This window comes from Hemibagrus wyckioides, linkage group LG06, assembly GCF_019097595.1.
Source record: "Hemibagrus wyckioides isolate EC202008001 linkage group LG06, SWU_Hwy_1.0, whole genome shotgun sequence".
In the NCBI taxonomy this organism is placed as follows: Eukaryota; Metazoa; Chordata; class Actinopteri; order Siluriformes; family Bagridae; genus Hemibagrus; species Hemibagrus wyckioides.
The window spans coordinates 44,614,213-44,632,522 of NC_080715.1; the positions used below are offsets into that span (position 1 = coordinate 44,614,213).

At 42.8% G+C, this 18,310-nt stretch overlaps 3 protein-coding genes across 3 annotated transcripts; all 3 read right to left on the reverse strand.

Moving 5' to 3' along the window:
• Window positions 1-2,696: 2,696 nt before the first annotated feature.
• On the reverse strand, window positions 2,697-3,722 carry LOC131354948 (trace amine-associated receptor 1-like). The gene has a single exon (XM_058393081.1). It carries the CDS (start codon window positions 3,720-3,722, stop codon window positions 2,697-2,699), a length of 1,026 nt encoding a protein of 341 aa, XP_058249064.1.
• Window positions 3,723-9,564: 5,842 nt separating this feature from the next.
• LOC131355013 (trace amine-associated receptor 1-like) lies at window positions 9,565-10,596 on the reverse strand. The gene has a single exon (XM_058393182.1). It carries the CDS (start codon window positions 10,594-10,596, stop codon window positions 9,565-9,567), a length of 1,032 nt encoding a protein of 343 aa, XP_058249165.1.
• Window positions 10,597-15,547: 4,951 nt separating this feature from the next.
• LOC131353897 (trace amine-associated receptor 1-like) lies at window positions 15,548-16,579 on the reverse strand. Its single transcript, XM_058390977.1, has 2 exons — window positions 16,261-16,579; window positions 15,548-16,188 (listed from the first exon to the last, which is right to left on the reverse strand). The coding sequence occupies exons 1-2, from the start codon at window positions 16,577-16,579 to the stop codon at window positions 15,548-15,550; spliced, it is 960 nt and encodes a 319-aa protein (XP_058246960.1).
• Between the last annotated feature and the right edge of the window lie 1,731 nt (window positions 16,580-18,310).

The following is an 18,310-nucleotide window of genomic DNA, read 5'->3' on the forward strand; positions in this document are numbered from 1 at the left end:
TCTTCCCAAAGGTGTTCTATCGGGTTGAGGTCAGGACTCTGTGCAGGCCAGTCAAGTTCATCCACACCAGACTCTGTCATCCATGTCTTTATGGACCTTGCTTTCTGCACTGGTGGTTTGCTTAAAATGCACAACGTGCAGATCTGGAGTAAAGTAATATAATGAACAAATTATTGCAGTACCACATCATTAGTATAACATAATAAGCAGTATTATATCAGTTCCACACAATAATCCAATGACTAATGTACAGTGTGTAAGAACTCTAATAATGTAAATGACTGTATTCATATTGACTCATCATACCTTGCTCCGCACCATGTCAAGGAAAGATAACCAAATAGAAGAGTGTCTATATTTATAGTCTGCCGTAGCCAATAGCAAATAGTTTATTAAATGAATCCCTGGCGGAGCATGATGGAGGAACAAACAAACCACCCAGTTTACAGAGAATAATCTAAGTAAGGTTTCTTTCATTAATTAAATGAAATTAATGAGGTTTATTTCATTAAAAGAAATAGTCCAGTCTCTGAGTATTGAGACCTCTGATGGTTTCAGAGAAGTAACTGTTACACAGTCTGTTTGTGGGGCCCAAATGTTTTGGAACCTTTTTCCATATCCAGATGGCAGGAAGGGAAGAGTTTGGGTTGAGGGGTCCGTGGGGTCATCCACAATATTGATGGATTTGCAGCTGCAAAACGTGATGTAATTGTCTGTGATGGAGGGAAGAGAGACTCTCTGACCTTCTCAGCTGTCATAACTACTGCAGTTTCTTGGGGTTCCACATGGTGTAATTCCTGAACCAGGCAGTTATGCAATTGCTCAAGATTCTCTCGACAGTTCCTCTGTATAATGATTTAAGAATGGGGGTAGAAAATGGCAGTGGACTGGTCTGCCCCAGTTCTCAGTTTGGTGATGTTGGATTTGCTGTTTCCTAACTGGACTGGGTGAGGTCTCCCACTCAGGAAGTCCAGGAACCAGTTGTAGAGGGAGGAGTTCAGGCCCAGAAGACTCAGCTTTCCAGTCATATGATATGGATTGATCATGTTGAATGCTGAACTGAAGTCTATGAACAGCTTTCATATGTATGTGTCCTTTTTTCCCCTGGTTGATATGGCCCAGTTAGAAGGTGGTAGCAACATCTGCTAGGGGTGCAGCTAGGGTGTCAGCAGGGTCTTATGTGCCTTATGATGAGCCTTTTGAAGCACTTCATGATGATGGGTGTGAGTGTGACGGGACAATAATCATTGAGGCAGGACACTGAAATCTTCTTTGGCATGGGGATGATGGAAGTGGTCTTGATGCATGTAGGAACACACATGCCCCTCAAATTAAGGTTGGTGTCACTGAAGACATCCACCAGTAGCGGGGGCAGTGGTAAATTCAGTGTTTAAGTCTCTGGGTTGTTGATCTGAAGATCAAGATTCAAGCTCCATCACCGCCAAGCTGCCAAAATTGGGCACGGTTGCCCTCAGCTGACAACCCCCCCCCAAACACACACAAACACCCCAGTCGAGGGGCGCCACATTATCGCTGACCCTGTGCTATGAAGAATTTCACTGCGCTGTAATGTGACCAATAAAAGCTTCTTAACTTAGTTGGTCTACACATCTCCTGAGTACCCTGCCAGGAATGTTATCTGGTCCAGCAGCCTTCTGTGGGTTAACATCAGACTTGGAAATAGAAAGCACCTGGTCGCTTTGCTTTTCTGAGGGGCTGGGACAGTTTGGCCCTCATCTTGTCACCTGCTCTGTCTTCAGCAGCACACACACCTTTGCAGTCATCCATGGCTTCTGATTGGAGTGTTTGGTGATGGTCTTGGAGACAGTCACGTCATAAATGCATTTACTGATGTGACTGGTGACTGACACTGTGTTTTCCTCCAAGTTAGTGGAGTTGCTATTGGATGCAGATTTGCTGAACGTTCAGTACCTGTACTCCTACATGAACTTGCCTGTAACGGGATTTTGGCTTAATGGTAGTTTGAATCCTGGCTTACTTGTGTTACAGTAAGGGTACATTTTTCAGTTGTTACTGTAAAGCAAGTCTCTCTAGGATTTCAGATTAGTTAAAGCAGCAGCCTTTATTTGTCACACATACATTACTGCACAGTAAAATTCTTTCTTCACATATCCCATCCTTGGAGGGTTGGGGTCAGCCAGAGCAGGGGGGTTGAGGACCTTGCTCAAGGGCTCAATGGAGGCAGCTTGTCTTTGCTGAGGCTCAACAACACAGAGCCTTAACCACTTGAGCTTTTACACCCATGGGGTAGCTCAAAGCTCACTGCTATTCAGTTGTCATGGGGTGAAAGAGTGGTTTTAAACCTTATCTATCATTGCATTATACAGAATTTTTACAGAAAAATACATTTTTTTTGCTTATGTCACATCTGGTTTGCTCAGTAAGATTTACATTTGGGCTCAGCAGATTATCCTCAGCTCTCACATAATCTTAATGAATCATAAATTCAACTGAAAAATACAACAGGTAACATTTATTTGATTGGTGATCATAATTTAAAGTCCAGATTTGTGTGTTTGCATATAGTTAGGGGCATGAAGGTATAAACTGAGAATGAAGAAAATGGAGGCAACTGATATTATATTACATTTGTCAGTTTCAAATAAATATTTATTTCAAGTGTAAAAATGATAGACACACAGAGCCAAGAACAAATTTTAATTTCAAACAATTAATTAAAATAATTTAGTATGAGAAGAATCAGTCAGAAATATTCCCCCAGACAGAATGACTCGAAAAGCTTGTCTGAACCAGCTGTAGAAAAATGCATACACTATCGGATTACATGTTGAGTTGAAATATGCCACCCAGATTGCTACATCAAACACAACTGGAGGAAGTGAATATCCTGTATAAGGATCTATAGAGTAACAGATAAAATATGGCACCCAGGATGTCAGAAAAACTCCCACAATTATGGCTAACGTTTTCGTGGCCTTCCGTTCCGACTTGCTCATACCACCTTTTTCCTCGACTGTCTTCATCTGTGCATTTGTGGATCGAATTGCACGAGCTTGTCTTTGTGCTGTGAGGAGGATTTTTGCATATACACAAAGCATGATTACAGCAGGGATGTAAAAGCAGAACATAGGAAACACTATGGCTGCTGCTTTAGCTTGAAAAATCATACATGCCCCCTCACAGAGAAAGTTATAAGACTCTTCATTTCCAAGACTACTGAGCTCCAGAAATATCATCCCAAACCCAAGTACTGCAGAAATGCTCCAACACACAACAATCATGAATCTAATGGTAGTTGGTGTCAGTTTACTGTGATACAAAAGTGGATGACATACAGCATAATATCGATCTAAAGAAATAATACACAGGTTTAAAATGGATGCAGTGCACACAGTGACGTCCAAACTGCTGTGTATTTTACAAAAGGTACTTCCTAAATACCAGCAAGTTTCCACTGAGCGTATCATGCTGGGAGGCATCACTATTCCTCCTACAAGCAGATCAGCAACAGCCAGAGAGAGAATGAGGTAATTAGTTGATGTGCGCAGCTGCCTGAAATGTACCACAGTTATAATCACAAGCAGGTTTCCGATCACAGTGATGAGAGAAGACGTGCTAAAGAGGATGTAGAGCAAAATCCGAACTTCCAGAGAATAATCAATCTTCACACACGAGGTATTGAGGGAACTGAAACAAAGTGAAGGCTCCTCCAGAATCTCCAAATCGATGATATTGTCCATCTACTGCACTCACAACAACGTGCAGATCTGCAGTTAATTAATATAAGTCTATGGCATTACCAGCTCATTTTTAAGTTATATTATATCTATGATACACAATAAACAAATGACCTTGACTAATATTCTTTATATAAGAATTCTAATGAAGAATTTCTGATGACCGTATTTCTAATAATTCATCATACCTTGATCTGTACCATGTCAAGGAAAGATAACCAGAGAAAAGAACATGTAAATTTATAGTCTGTCTTAGCCAATAGCAGTCCATCAGGTTAATCCCTGACGGAGCATGATGGGAGAAAGCCAAACAGTCAAATATCCAGAGAATAACGTAAGGTTTAATTAGATTTACTCCATTTAAAAAAAACATGCAACGTGAATGGATACTGATTTTATCCAAATGGGTTTGTAACACTTATTTGAAATTCAGCAGTATGTCTAATCTTCATCTCAGTGATCATTATCTGAATCTGATCTGAAGTTCCTCCAGCTCACGTCCAGATGCGGTCAACCGCGTTGCCAGTACGCTGCTGTAGGTGCTACAGGCTTTCGAATATGGTATTATATTTCCCACCATCGTTGCTTGTTGAGGGCCACTTCTTTTGCTTCTGCTGGTGTAAGTCTTCGGTTTGTCGGGTCTTCTTCAAATTGCTTCTTCCACATTTTCTTTGGAGCTTTTCATTGTACTTTCCAGCCATTGGGGCGCGATCTCCAGAGGAGCCGGTAAGGAAGGCAGTGCTGGTTCATGTGGCACATGTGACCAAACCACCACAATTGGCGCTTTTCAACTTCCTCAGATATGGTACGTTGGTCGCTGCACTGCTCTCTAATGATTTCATGCATATTTTGTCCCTGATTGTAATTCCTAGAATTTGACGCAGGCACCAATGTGAAAGACTTTGAGCTTTTCCAAGTCTACCTGCAGCAGCGTCCATGATTCTGCACCATATAACAGCACAGACAGTATTAATGATCGATATATGCGTACTTTGGTAGCAATGTTGACATTTCTTTTATGCCATAGACACCATTTCAGAGATCCAAGACTCCTGCTGCTTGTCCAATTCTGTTGGCAATGTTGGCTGTGGTGGCAATTTTCTGTTCTTGTATAATTGAGCCAAGGTATTTAAATTCTTTCACTTGTTCTAATCTGGCACCAACAAGGTATACTCTCGCTTGTGAGCCATCCATCGTGAGCACCTTGGTTGTCTTGGCATTGATGGTTAAGCCATATGGGTAAGCCTGTCTCTTGATATCATGGAGAATAGCATAAGCTTCCTCATCATCATCTGCAAAGATCACACTATCGTCGGCTAACATCAGATCGGTGATGTACTGATCTTGCCCAAATTCGACTCTGCAGCAGTTAGCGAACACTTTTCTCATTATAGCATCGACAATGACATTGAAAAGCAGTGGTGACACCACGCAAACTTGTCTCACACCTGTGCTTACTGAGAATACTTCGGACATTTCTCCATTGACATGGATAGTGTTTTCCAAAGCTCAGGCCAATAGACACTATCGAATGCAGCTGCAAAATTGATGAACACAGCAATGAGCCTTCTTCCAGACCTGATGCGTTCTTTGAGCAGTTCTCATAGTGTAAATACACTATATTGCCAAAAGTATTCGCTCACCTGCCTTGACTCACATATGAACTTAAGTGACATCCCATTCCTAATCCATAGGGTTCGATATGACGTCGGTCCACCCTTTGCAGCTATAACAGCTTCAACTCTTCTGGGAAGGCTGTCCACAAGGTTTAGGAGTGTGTTTATGGGAATTTTTGACCATTCTTCCAGAAGCGCATTTGTGAGGTCACACACTGATGTTGGACGAGAAGGCCTGGCTCTCAGTCTCCGCTCTAATTCATCCCAAAGGTGTTCTATTGGGTTGAGGTCAGGACTCTGTGCAGGCCAGTCAAGTTCATCCACACCAGACTCTGTCATCCATGTCTTTATGGACCTTGCTTTGTGCACTGGTGCACAGTCATGTTGGAAGAGGAAGGGGCCAGCTCCAAACTGTTCCCACAAAGTTGGGAGCATGGAATTGTCCAAAATGTCTTGGTATGCTGAAGCATTCAGAGTTCCTTTCACTGGAACTAAGGGGCCAAGCCCAGCTCCTGAAAAACAACCCCACACCATAATCCCCCCTCCACCAAACTTTACACTTGGCACAATGCAGTCAGACAAGTACCGTTCTCCTGGCAACCGCCAAACCCAGACTCGTCCATCAGATTGCCAAATGGAGAAGCATGATTCGTCACTCCAGAGAACGCGTCTCCACTGCTCTAGAGTCCAGTGGCGGCGTGCTTTACACCACTGCATCCGATGCTTTGCATTGCACTTGGTGATGTATGGCTTGGATGCAGCTGCTCGGCCATGGAAACCCATTCCATGAAGCTCTCTGCGCACTGTTCTTGAGCTCATCTGAAGGCCACATGAAGTTTGGAGGTCTGTAGCGATTGACCCTGCAGAAAGTTGGCGACCTCTTCGCACTATGCACCTCAGCATCCGCTGACCCCGCTCCGTCAGTTTACGTGGCCTACCACTTCGTGGCTGAGTTGCTGTCGTTCCCAAACACTTCCACGTTCTTATAATACAGCTGACAGTTGACTGTGGAATATTTAGGAGCGAGGAAATTTCACGACTGGATTTGTTGCACAGGTGGCATCCTATCACAGTTCCACGCTGGAATTCACTGAGCTCCTGAGAGCGACCCATTCTTTCACAAATGTTTGTAAAAACAGTCTGCATGCCTAGGTGCTTGATTTTATACACCTGTGGCCATGGAAGTGATTGGAACACCTGATTCTGATTATTTGGATGGGTGAGCGAATACTTTTGGCAATATAGTGTATTTGGTCGCATTCTCTTCCAGGGCGGAAACCGGCTTGTTCTTCTCAAGCCAATTGTTCTCGCCTTTTTTGGAGCCGTTGTTGGATCATTTTCATGAAGACCTTGCCCATGATCGATAACAGGCTAATCCCGCTATAGTTTTTGCATTCCTAGCTCTCCCCTTTCTTGAAGATTGGAATTATTACCGCCTGTTTCCAAGCCTTTGGTATTTTCTCAGATTGCCAGATCATCCGAAGGAGAGAATGGAGCCAGTGGATTAGAGGGTCGCCTCTAGCCTTGATCACCACTGCAGTAACTTTGTCCATTCCCGCAGCTTTCCCTGCTTTCAACTGATGGATGGCGGTCTTTATAAACAGTGATTAATATAAACAAAGCAATGATAAACTGAGCTCCAAAAGGGACATCCTGTGTTTGCAGACTCTCCTAATGGCAGATATGTTTGCACAGATTGTGGTGTAATGTACGGAAAGCAGAATACGGACACAGCTGAAGAACTTCAGAATTTGATTTATTAGGGCAAATCCAAAAATCAGTGTTAGTGCTCAGAGTGGTGGTCAAAACACAGGCAAACTCCAGAACATTGACAAGAACTAACAGGCTAGGAAATGTCTAGGAAACAAGGAATCAGTGAAACACTGAAACTCAGGCTTGTACTTAATGGGAAAAAAATGCTGGTCAAGATGGTGCCGGAGAGGCCAGCTGCCATCACGACTGCTCCAACCTCTTTTTCTTTGTTTCTGTTTTTTAAGTTAACTTCCAGTAACTTTAAACCGGTAAATTCTTCACAACTGAGTACATTAGTTGGCCGACTGAGATCCAGAGGGAAACAAACGGTGTGACCCAAAATGGCGGCCCCGGGGGTAACGAAATGAGCCAGCATCAGGAACAGGCTGAGAGCCCGTGCACACTGCATACCTCTGCCTGGCATACTGCTCACCAATGTCCAGTTGCTGGAAAACAAGCTCAATGACTTCAGGGCCAGGGTAAAGTTCCAGAGAGACATTCGGGACTGCAGTCTCCTCTGCTTCACTGAGACATGGCTGAACCCAGCGGTACCAGACCACGCCATCCAGCCGGCCGAGTTCTTCTCGGTTCACCGCATGGAAGAACACTGGAATCGGGGAAGTCACGGGGAGGCGGCATGTGTTTAATGGTGAACAGTAACTGGTGCAACAGCGCAAACATTGTTCCTCTCACACACTCTGTGCAGAAATCTGACCAGAAACGCGTTCATCATCTCCGAGCATGACGTGAGGAGAGTCTTCAGGAGAGCTAACACCAGGAAAGCAACAGGACCAGATGGAATCTCAGGTCAAGTCCTCAGAGCACAGAAATATTCAACCTCTCCTTAACCCAGTCGGTAATTCCCACATGCTTTGAAGAGTCCATCATTGTTCCTGTCCCAAAGAAACCCCATCCTGCTTCCCTCAATGACTACCGTCCTGTAGCCCTGACCTCAGTAGTGATGAAGTGCTTAGAGCGGCTGGTCAGAGACTCTATCATCTCTTTACTACCAGACACACTGGATCCACTACAGTTCACCTACCATCCGAACCGTTCAATATCACTCACTCACCTGGACACTAGAAAGGGAAATTATGTTAAAATGCTGTTTGTTGACTACAGTTCAGTGTTTAACACTATAGTTTACATTTTTACATATGTTTTATATGTTTTTAAATATCTTTACTTTATACTTTATTTTATTTTATTTTATTGTAGATTGTAGATTTTATATTTTATATTTATTCTTCCTATTGGCATTTTGCCTCCTTATTTGCTTTTTCCTTTTCAAGGTCAAACAGTTGTGTAAGCATTTCACTTCATATCGTACTGTGTATGGTTGTGTATGTGACTAATAAAAATATTTGAATTTGAATTTGTAAAATACACATTAAAATGTCCCATCGAGATAAAGAAACAAATAAGGATACAATCAAAATCAACACAATGTGGCAAGACAAGAGGGTCATTAGCCCCTGGGTAAAATATTTAGCTAGAAAGAAGTAAACCCTATTAAAATAAACCTCAACTTCTTTATCCTGAAAGACCTAGGATCATTCAGGTTATGAAACTACAGTTCACTCAGAAGAAGAAAAGTTTTAAAAGGAAGTTTTGAACCTGTTATATGGCTGATCACCAGGCTGTATTCAACTCTTTACTAAGCACTTGGGCAAGTACTACTACTAAACCTACTCTGGCAGGAAATGGAGGAAAAAAAACCTTGCCAAAGCCTCTGTCAATACCTGTACTCTCACACTAATATCTCTGTAACAGACGTTTAGTTTAATGTAAGTCTTGGTGTTTGGTCTATTTGTAATAGAGTGAGAATACATTTTTCAATACTTATTACAAAACGTTTCTACAAGTCTCTATGATCAAGAGTGTGTGTTTAAAATAATCTGCAGAACACATCAGTGATGTCCACTTCTGTTTACTAAATAATGTTTGTGGCCTGACATAAACAGTGATATTTATGAATGCAGTATGTTAGTGCCTACAGAGGACAGTTCCCATGGAAATGTCTCACTCAGGTTACCTGCAGGACTAGTACACTCCCTGCCACATGATCTATGGCCCCAGACTCCATTATATCAAGCTACCAGGGAAGAAATATTAATCCCAATAATTGCTATCAGTCCTAAGCTTTGAAACACACACACACACAGTGCTTACTGAGATATTAAGATAAGATTTAATCCCTGTGTATTCTGTTTGGATCAGTGTTCATATCATATTCTTTTATTGGCATGCTTGACTTGTTTTATATATATGAGCAATGATCAGTATAAACAACATTGATGGAAATGCAGCTCCAAAGACATCCTGGCATTTACATACACAAGAGAGTATAAAAGTAGAAGGGGGGAATGGGACAACTAAAACAAATGATGATAGAATTTGCAATCATCATTTGTTGATAGAATTGATGATAGAATTTGAACCAAGCTGTATACAATTTCGGTTTAAAAAAAAAACAATCAAAACAATCGAGTGTGTGAGGAATTAGCCTGAAATATTCCCCCAGACAGAATGACTCGAAAAGCTTGTCTGAACCAGCTGTAGAAAAATGCATACACTATCGGATTACATGTTGAATTGAAATATCCAACCCAAAGGAAGACATCAAACACAACTGGAGGAACCGAATATCCTGTATATGGATCTATACAGTTACAGATAAAGAACGGCACCCAGGATGTCAGAAAAACTCCCACAATTATGGCTAACGTTTTCGTGGCCTTCCGTTCCGACTTGCTCATACCACCTTTCTCCTCGACTGTCTTCATCTGTGCATTTGTGGATTGAATTGCACGAGCTTGTCTTTTCGCTGTGCGAAAGATTTTCACATAGACACAAAGCATGATTACCGCAGGGATGTAAAAGCAGAGCATAGGAAACACTATGGCTGCCGCTTTGGCTTGAAACACCATACATGCCCCCTCACAAAGGAAGTTATTGTAATAAAATTCTTCATTTCCAAGAATATTGAGCTCCAGAAATATCATCCCAAACCCAAGTACTGCAGAAATGCTCCAACACACAACAATCATGAATCTAATGGTAGTAGGTGTCATTTTACTGTGATACAGAAGTGGATGACATACAGCATAATATCGATCTAAAGAAATAATACACAGGTTTAAAATGGATGCAGTGCACACAGTGACGTCCAAACTGCTGTGTATTTTACAAAAGGTACTTCCTAAATACCAGCAAGTTTCCACTGAGCGTATCATGCTGGGAGGCATCACTATTCCTCCTACAAGCAGATCAGCAACAGCCAGAGAGAGAATGAGGTAATTAGTTGATGTGCGCAGCTGCCTGAAATGTACCACAGTTATAATCACAAGCAGGTTTCCGATCACAGTGATGAGAGAAGACGTGCTAAAGAGGATGTAGAGCAAAACCCGAACTTCCAGAGAATAATCAATCTTCACACACGAGGTATTGAGGGAACTGAAACAAAGTGAAGGCTCCTCCAGAATCTCCAAATCGATGATATTGTCCATCTACTGCACTCACAACAACGTGCAGATCTGGAGTAAAGTAATATAATGAACAAATTATTGCAGTACCACATCATTAGTATAACATAATAAGCAGTATTATATCAGTTCCACACAATAATCCAATGACTAATGTACAGTGTGTAAGAACTCTAATAATGTAAATGACTGTATTCATATTGACTCATCATACCTTGCTCTGTTCCATGTAAAGGAAAGATAACCAAATAGAAGAGTGTCCAAATTTATAGTCTGCCATAGCCAATAGCAAATAGTTTATTAAATTAATCCCCGAAGGAGCATGATGGAGGAACAAACAAACCACCCAGTTTACGGAGAATAACCTAAGTAAGGTTTCTGAGGTTGAATGAGGTTTCTTTCATTAAAACAAATAGTCCACTCTGGGTATTGAGACGTCCGATGGCTCGGGAGAAGAAGCTGTTACACAGTCTGGTTGTGGGGCCCAAATTTTTGGGTACCATTTTCCAGATGTCAAGAGGGTGAAGAGTGTGAGGGGTGCAAGGGGTCTTCCACAATGCCACAATGGATTTACAGATGCAAAATGTGATGTAAAGATGGTGAGCAAGTTCAGAAAGTGTGTGCATCTGTGGGGGACTACTCACACTTTTTATTACTGCATTATTTGTTTGATAGAGGATCATACAAGCACAGCTATTGAGGGAGCTTACTAAATGCACTGGGAAACTTTTCCTCTCTGTCAACTCTCCATTTCTCTCTGTTTTCTAGAATCATGCATCTGCACCTCGTGGCTCGGGTTCCACATCTGCTGAGGCAGTGCACCGACTTAGATCATGGGTCTCGGTGGTCGAGTCAGGGGAGGCAGAACAAGAGAAGAGTGATCCCCTTTCTCTTGTCCTGTCTCCCGACAACCCGCTTTGGCTCCAGGAGCTCGCTTTGCAATTTCTCCTGACCTGAGCAACACAAACAAACTTGAAATCAAACTTTTAGTAATGCAAGGCTGTAAATAATCATTTATCAGGTGATTATGTATCATTACTGCTAAGATAAAACACTGAAAAAGTCAACTGTTAAAGCATGCAATAAATCTTCTATAAATCATTGAATTTGAGTTCAGTTGTGGGTTCATCTCAAGATATTTCGCTTGCTTCCACATTAGTCAGTACCTGTCCTTTAACTGACCATCTGCTGAGTGGTAATGAGACTCATTGAGAATCGTCCAATCACATGAGGCCAAATATATAAAAACAATATTGATTCGCTAACAACAAAAGTGGGAGGGTCCGGGGGCCCAGAGGTAAATTTGAAACAAGCCGTTCAGACCTCAAGTCATATGCTTTTCAAAAGTTTACGTAACCAAATACACATTTGTTTGTGTGGCACCCTGCACACACATACACACAAATGAGCAAAATACAGTTTTAATTTTTTTTTAATATTAAATAAATGATAATATGACTAACAGTAGAATAGTATGACTAAATGATTTTATTTCACTTTTAAATATATTGTATATATTTGAATATATATTTAAATATATAAAGTAGCATTCTTCTCTGCCTAACTTTAATGCTACTGCAAAACAATCAGTCTTGTCTGTGTTTCCAGCCAGGCACTTGCACCTCATGGCTTGAGTCCCGCGTCTTAGAGATAGCATGCCAGATTCGTGTGCCGAATTCATGGTTTCATGCTGGATTCATGCCATGTCTTTTGAGATAGTGTGTCGGATTCATTGTTTCATGGCCTTGTGAATCTCTTTCTGTCATCCTCTCAGCTGAGTCTAATACCTCACTTTAGCTCTGAGAGCTCACTTTATGATTTTGCTCGACCTAGATGAGTATATAGTGCTGTCTGCATCAGGCTCTGAAGAGCTTCATGTGGGCAACAAGGAGCAAGCAGCAGCCACCACACTCTATGGTGTTTAAAAAGTGCTTAGGGGCAGGTCCCCCAGGCGAGAGAGGACCTAGGGTCGGTCAACTCCGCCAGGTGGGCCAGAAAGGAAAGTCTAATGCTCGAGAACTAGGGTTTTCAGGGATGCCCCTTATGCATACCCTGCCACCTTCAGTGTTTTGGGTTTCAGCCATAACCACCCATGCTCCTGCTGCTTATGTGTCATCACCTCCTGGTTTAACACCTGTCAGCTTGCTGTTTCAGGGCACTAGGTGAGGAAACAACAGCAAGAGGCTAACACCTCTCTCAGACCACCTGGCAGTGTGGAAGCTTCTGCCAGGTGTTTCACAATGGGTTTTGTGGGAAAAGTCTACAAAATCCAGTTTGCCTCCTGTCCTTCTTCTTTCAGGGTGTGCTGCCTACTGTTGTTGGTACAGACCAAAAATCATTCCTCCAGGAGGAACTTCTCTCGCATCTGAGAAAAGGACCATAGAGCACATTCCTCTCCCAAGTCAAGCCTCTGGCTGCTATGATGGTTACTCCCAAGTTAAGACCTGTGTGCTCCAAATTGTATGCTAAAACCTACAAGTTTGAGATAACACTCAAGGTCATTGTGTCGCAGATCATGTCTGAGGACTGGTTTGCAACGATAATCCTGAAGGATGTCTATCTTCACATAGGCATCTTGCCAGAGCACAGGAGACTCCCCTGTTTTGCTTTCGAGGTGAAGCATACCGCTGCTGGGTTCTCCATTTAGGCCTAGTCTTTTTGCTCACCCTCACAAAGTGCATGGAGTCTACTATGGCATCATTGCACCCAGGGTATCCATTTACACAATTATCCAGATGTCTGGCTCATCTTGGCTCAGTCGAGGGAAGGGCTCCTGTCTCACACAGGTGGTCCCCTTCATCAATCATTAGGGCAGTCTGGGTTTGTGCCCTCTGTTCAGGTTGGTGCACCAGATCTGGCCCTAGGTACAGACCAGATTTCTCTTGGTGAGTGCGATTTACAGTCCAGAGCACATGATTGGGAAGCAGGCTTGCTGCTGAAGCAGGGGCTGAGGCCCAGGGAATGGTATCTACACCCGTAGGTGGTAGAATATATGGCAATTTTTGGCTGGGAGGAAGTGGCTTTGTTCACCTCTGAGGAGTCAACCCACTGTGCCCTATGACTTTCTCTGCAAACTGTGTCTTCCATACTGGGACCTTTCGATGTGTGGGACAGCGATCCACAGGTAAGAGTACCCACTGGTTACTTCTCTGGTATGATACAAGAGTTTTTTGAATACCCCACAGGGTGCAGAGACATTCCTGTACAACTCATCCAGCTATACCAAGGTACACCACAAGGTTCTAAGCTGTCGCAGCTCTGCGCTGTCTTCCTTGAAGGGTTTTGTCTAGTGCTGCAAGCTGAACTGGCCTGCCAGGATGGGGACACTCCACTCTCCTAGTACATAACTATGGCCATTCAACTGGTTAATCTGATGTCGCAACAATGCCTAAAGGGGTCCACTTGGCCCTCCACCTGATTTGAAGAGGAGTTTCACACCACTGGAGAGTGCAGGGGCGAACCAAGCAGCTGGGGTGAACCTGTGTCTCCCCCAAGGGAGCCGCCACCAACTCCAACTATGTTTTAACAGTAAACAATCTGGTCATTGTTGTGCTGCCTGCCCTGAGAAATCCACATCCCAAAGCTCTATGGTGGGTAGGATCTCTTGTTTTACTTCTGTTCATATTAAGCTGCATCATGCTCATAAAGTCCATTGTTTTGTAGCCCTAGTGGACTCTGGAGTTGTAGTTAATCTGATTGTCCACCGACTAATCAAAAAACTGTGGCTACCCTGCTCCACCCATCTCTCCATCGACAACCAACCCATCAGAATGAGCTACATCACCTGCCAAACCTCACCTGCTAATCCTGTCATCCTGTGGTTCCCATGGCTACATTTACACAACCCTCTGTTCTCTTGGTCAGTCAAAGAACTCATTTAAAGGTCCCCCTATTGTTTGAACCAGTGCCTCCACAACCACCTTACTTGTGTCTAACCACCTCTATGGAAAGACCAGAGCACCACAATGACCTATGGGAGGCCCACCTGCCTCAACGACTACCGCCCTGTAGCCCTGACATCAGTAGTGATGAAGTGCTTTGAAAGACTGGTCAGAGACTTCATCACTGCATCACTACCAGACACACTAGATCCACTACAGTTTGCATACAGGCAAAACCACTCCACTGAGGACGCCATTTCACACCTCCTTCACACAACAAGAAGCCACCTGGACTGCAGAAAAGGGAATTATGTAAAAATGCTATTTGTGGACTACAGTTCAGCATTCAACACCATAATTCCTTCCACACTCACCTCTAAGTTGGAGGGCCTAGGTCTGGCCTAGGAGACAGCTGACCTCACAAGTGTGTAGAGCCTCCTGCTGCCTACTGGACATTAACACGAGCCTGACCTCAAGTTACCATCCCCAATCCAATTGGTAGATTGAACAATTAAACTAGATTGAACAATTACCTAATCCCCCCACCCACTGTTTTTGCCTGGTTGGGAGCCAGACTGTTTTTAGAGGTTGGGGGGGGGGGGCTAGATCCTAGACCATTTGCCTCAGGGACTTCTTTATATTATGATTACAGATTCTGATGTTATGGGGTGAAAAAGTGGCTTAATACCTATAACAGGCAAAGATGCTGTACACCTGTAAAATTGTACATTGGAATTTTAATCAGTGTGTTATACAGAAGAGGATTTTTTTCTTGCTTATGTTACATCTGGTTTGCTCAGTAAGATTTACATTTGGGCTTAGCAGATTATCCTCAGCTCTCACATAATCTTAATGAATTATAAATTCAACTGAAAAATGCAATATGTAACATTTTATTTGGTAATCATAATTTAAAGTCCAGATTTGTGTGTTTGTGTACAGTTTGAAGGGTGAAGGTATAACTCAAGAATGGAGAAAATGGTGTCAGCTGATAATAATATATTACAAACCAGTCATTTTTAAACAGTTTTATTTCACCTGTGAAGATGCCAGACACATGGAGCCAAGAACCAGTTTTAATTTCAAACAGTCAATTAAAATAATTTAGTGTATGAAGAATCAGTCAGAAATATTTCACCTGACAGAATGACTCGAAAAGCTTGTCTGAACCAGCTGTAGAAAAATGCATACACTATCGGATTACATGTTGAGTTGAAATATGCCACCCAGATTGCTACATCAAACACAACTGGAGGAAGTGAATATCCTGTAAATGGATCTATACAGTTACAGATAAAGAACGGCACCCAGGATGTCAGAAAAACTCCCACAATTATGGCTAACGTTTTCGTGGCCTTCCGTTCCGACTTGCTCATACCACCTTTTTCCTCGACTGTCTTCATCTGTGCATTTGTGGATTGAATTGCACGAGCTTGTCTTTGTGCTGTGAGGAGGATTTTTGCATATACACAAAGCATGATTACAGCAGGGATGTAAAAGCAGAGCATAGAAAACACTACAGCTCCCACTTTGGCTTGAAAAACCATGCAGGCGCCTTCACAAACAAAGTTATTGTAATAAAACTCTTCATTTCCAAGAATATTGAGCTCCAGAAATATCATCCCAAACCCAACAGATACAGAAATGCTCCAACACACAACAATCATGAATCTAATGGTAGTAGGAGTAATTGTACTGTAATACAGAAGTGGATGACATACAGCATAATATCGATCTAAAGAAATAATACACAGGTTTAAAATGGATGCAGTGCACACAGTGACGTCCAAACTGCTGTGTATTTTACAAAAGGTACTTCCTAAATACCAGCAAGTTTCCACTGAGCGTATCATGCTGGGAGGCATCACTATTCCTCCTACAAGCAGATCAGCAACAGCCAGAGAGAGAATGAGGTAATTAGTTGATGTGCGCAGCTGCCTGAAATGTACCACAGTTATAATCACAAGCAGGTTTCCGATCACAGTGATGAGAGAAGACGTGCTAAAGAGGATGTAGAGCAAAACCCGAACTTCCAGAGAATAATCAATCTTCACACACGAGGTATTGAGGGAACTGAAACAAAGTGAAGGCTCCTCCAGAATCTCCAAATCGATGATATTGTCCATCTACTGCTCTCACAACAACTTGCAGATCTGCAGTTAATTAATATAAAATAGTTTATGGCATTACCAGCTCATTTTTAAGTTATATTATATCTATGATACACAATAAACATATGACCTTGACTAATATTCTTTATATAAGAATTCTAATGAAGAATTTCTGATGACTATATTTCTAATAATTCATCATACCTTGATCTGTACCATGTCAAGGAAAGATAACCAGAGAAAAGAACATGTAAATTTATAGTCTGCTTTAGCCAATAGCAGTCCATCAGATTAATCCCTGATGGAGCATGATGGGAGAAAGCCAAACAGTCCAATGTCCAGAGAATAACCTAAAGATTAATTAGGTTTACTCCATTTAAAAAAAAACATGCAACGTGAATGGATACTGATAACGATCTAGGTCATAAAATTATATTTTTATCCAAATGGGTTAGTACTACTTATTTGAAAATCAGCAGTATGTCTAATCTTCAACTCAGTGATCATTATAAACAAAGCAATGATGAACTGATGTGTGTGTTTACATCAACACTGTGCTTGTGTCTAACTACTGCTCATCACTATTGGAGTTTGTGACTGTTAGATGCAGACCTTTTTATTTTTTCCCCGGGAATTCACTACTGTATTGTGTACATTCCACCCAGCGGTAATGCTAAGGAGGCTCTGTATGAGCTGTACGGAGCTATTAGCGAGCTGCAGAATGCTCACCCTGACGGACTGTTTATCATTGCCGGAGATTTCAATCATGCAAATCTCAGAACAGTGCTCCCTAAATTCCATCAGTATGTGGACTTTGCTACGAGAGGGGCGAACACGCTGGATGTTGTTTACACAAACATTCCCGTATCTTGCAGAGCCCAGGAAAAACCTGGCCAGCAGGAGCCATCTCTGCTCTTCAGGACTGTTTTGAGTGCACTGACTGGGACATGTTAATGGAGGCTGCAACCAACGGTGACTCTATTAAATTGGAGGAGTACACGGCATCAGTGACCGGCTACATCGGGAAGTGCATCAATGACGTGACTGTCTCCAAGACCATCACAACACGATCCGACCAGAAGCCGTGGATGACTGCGAAAGTGCGTGCTCTACTGAGGTCAAGAGACTCCACCTTCAGAGCAGGGGACAGGGAAGCCTTAAAAACATCTAGGGCCAAACTGTCCCAAGCGATCAGAGAGGTGCCCAGAGAATCCATGGCCACTTCCAGAACAGCAGAGACTCCCGGCGCATGTGGCAGAGCATTCAGGCAATCACCAACTACAGGACAACTTCACCTTCCTGTGACAGTGACGCCTCCCTTCCAGACGCGCTGAACGACTTCTACGCTCGGTTTGAGGCACAGAACAACACAACAGCGAGGAAGACCATCCCTCCTCCGAATGACCAGGTGCTCTGTCTCACCACGGCTGATGTGAAGAGAACTCTATGCAGAGTTAACCCACGGAAGTCTGCTGGACCAGACAACATTCCTGGCAGAGTTCTCAGGGAGTGTGCAGAGCAGCTAGCAGATGTCTTCACTGCCATCTTCAACATCTCGCTGAGCAGCTCCATCATCCCTACATGCCTCAAGACAACGACCATCGTCCCTGTGCCAAAGAAGTCTACGGTTTCCTGCCTCAATGACTATCATCGCGTCGTACTCACACCAATCGTGATGAAATGCTTCAAGAGGCTCGTCATGAGGCACATCAAAACAGACAATGCCATCACCAAAACCCTCCATCT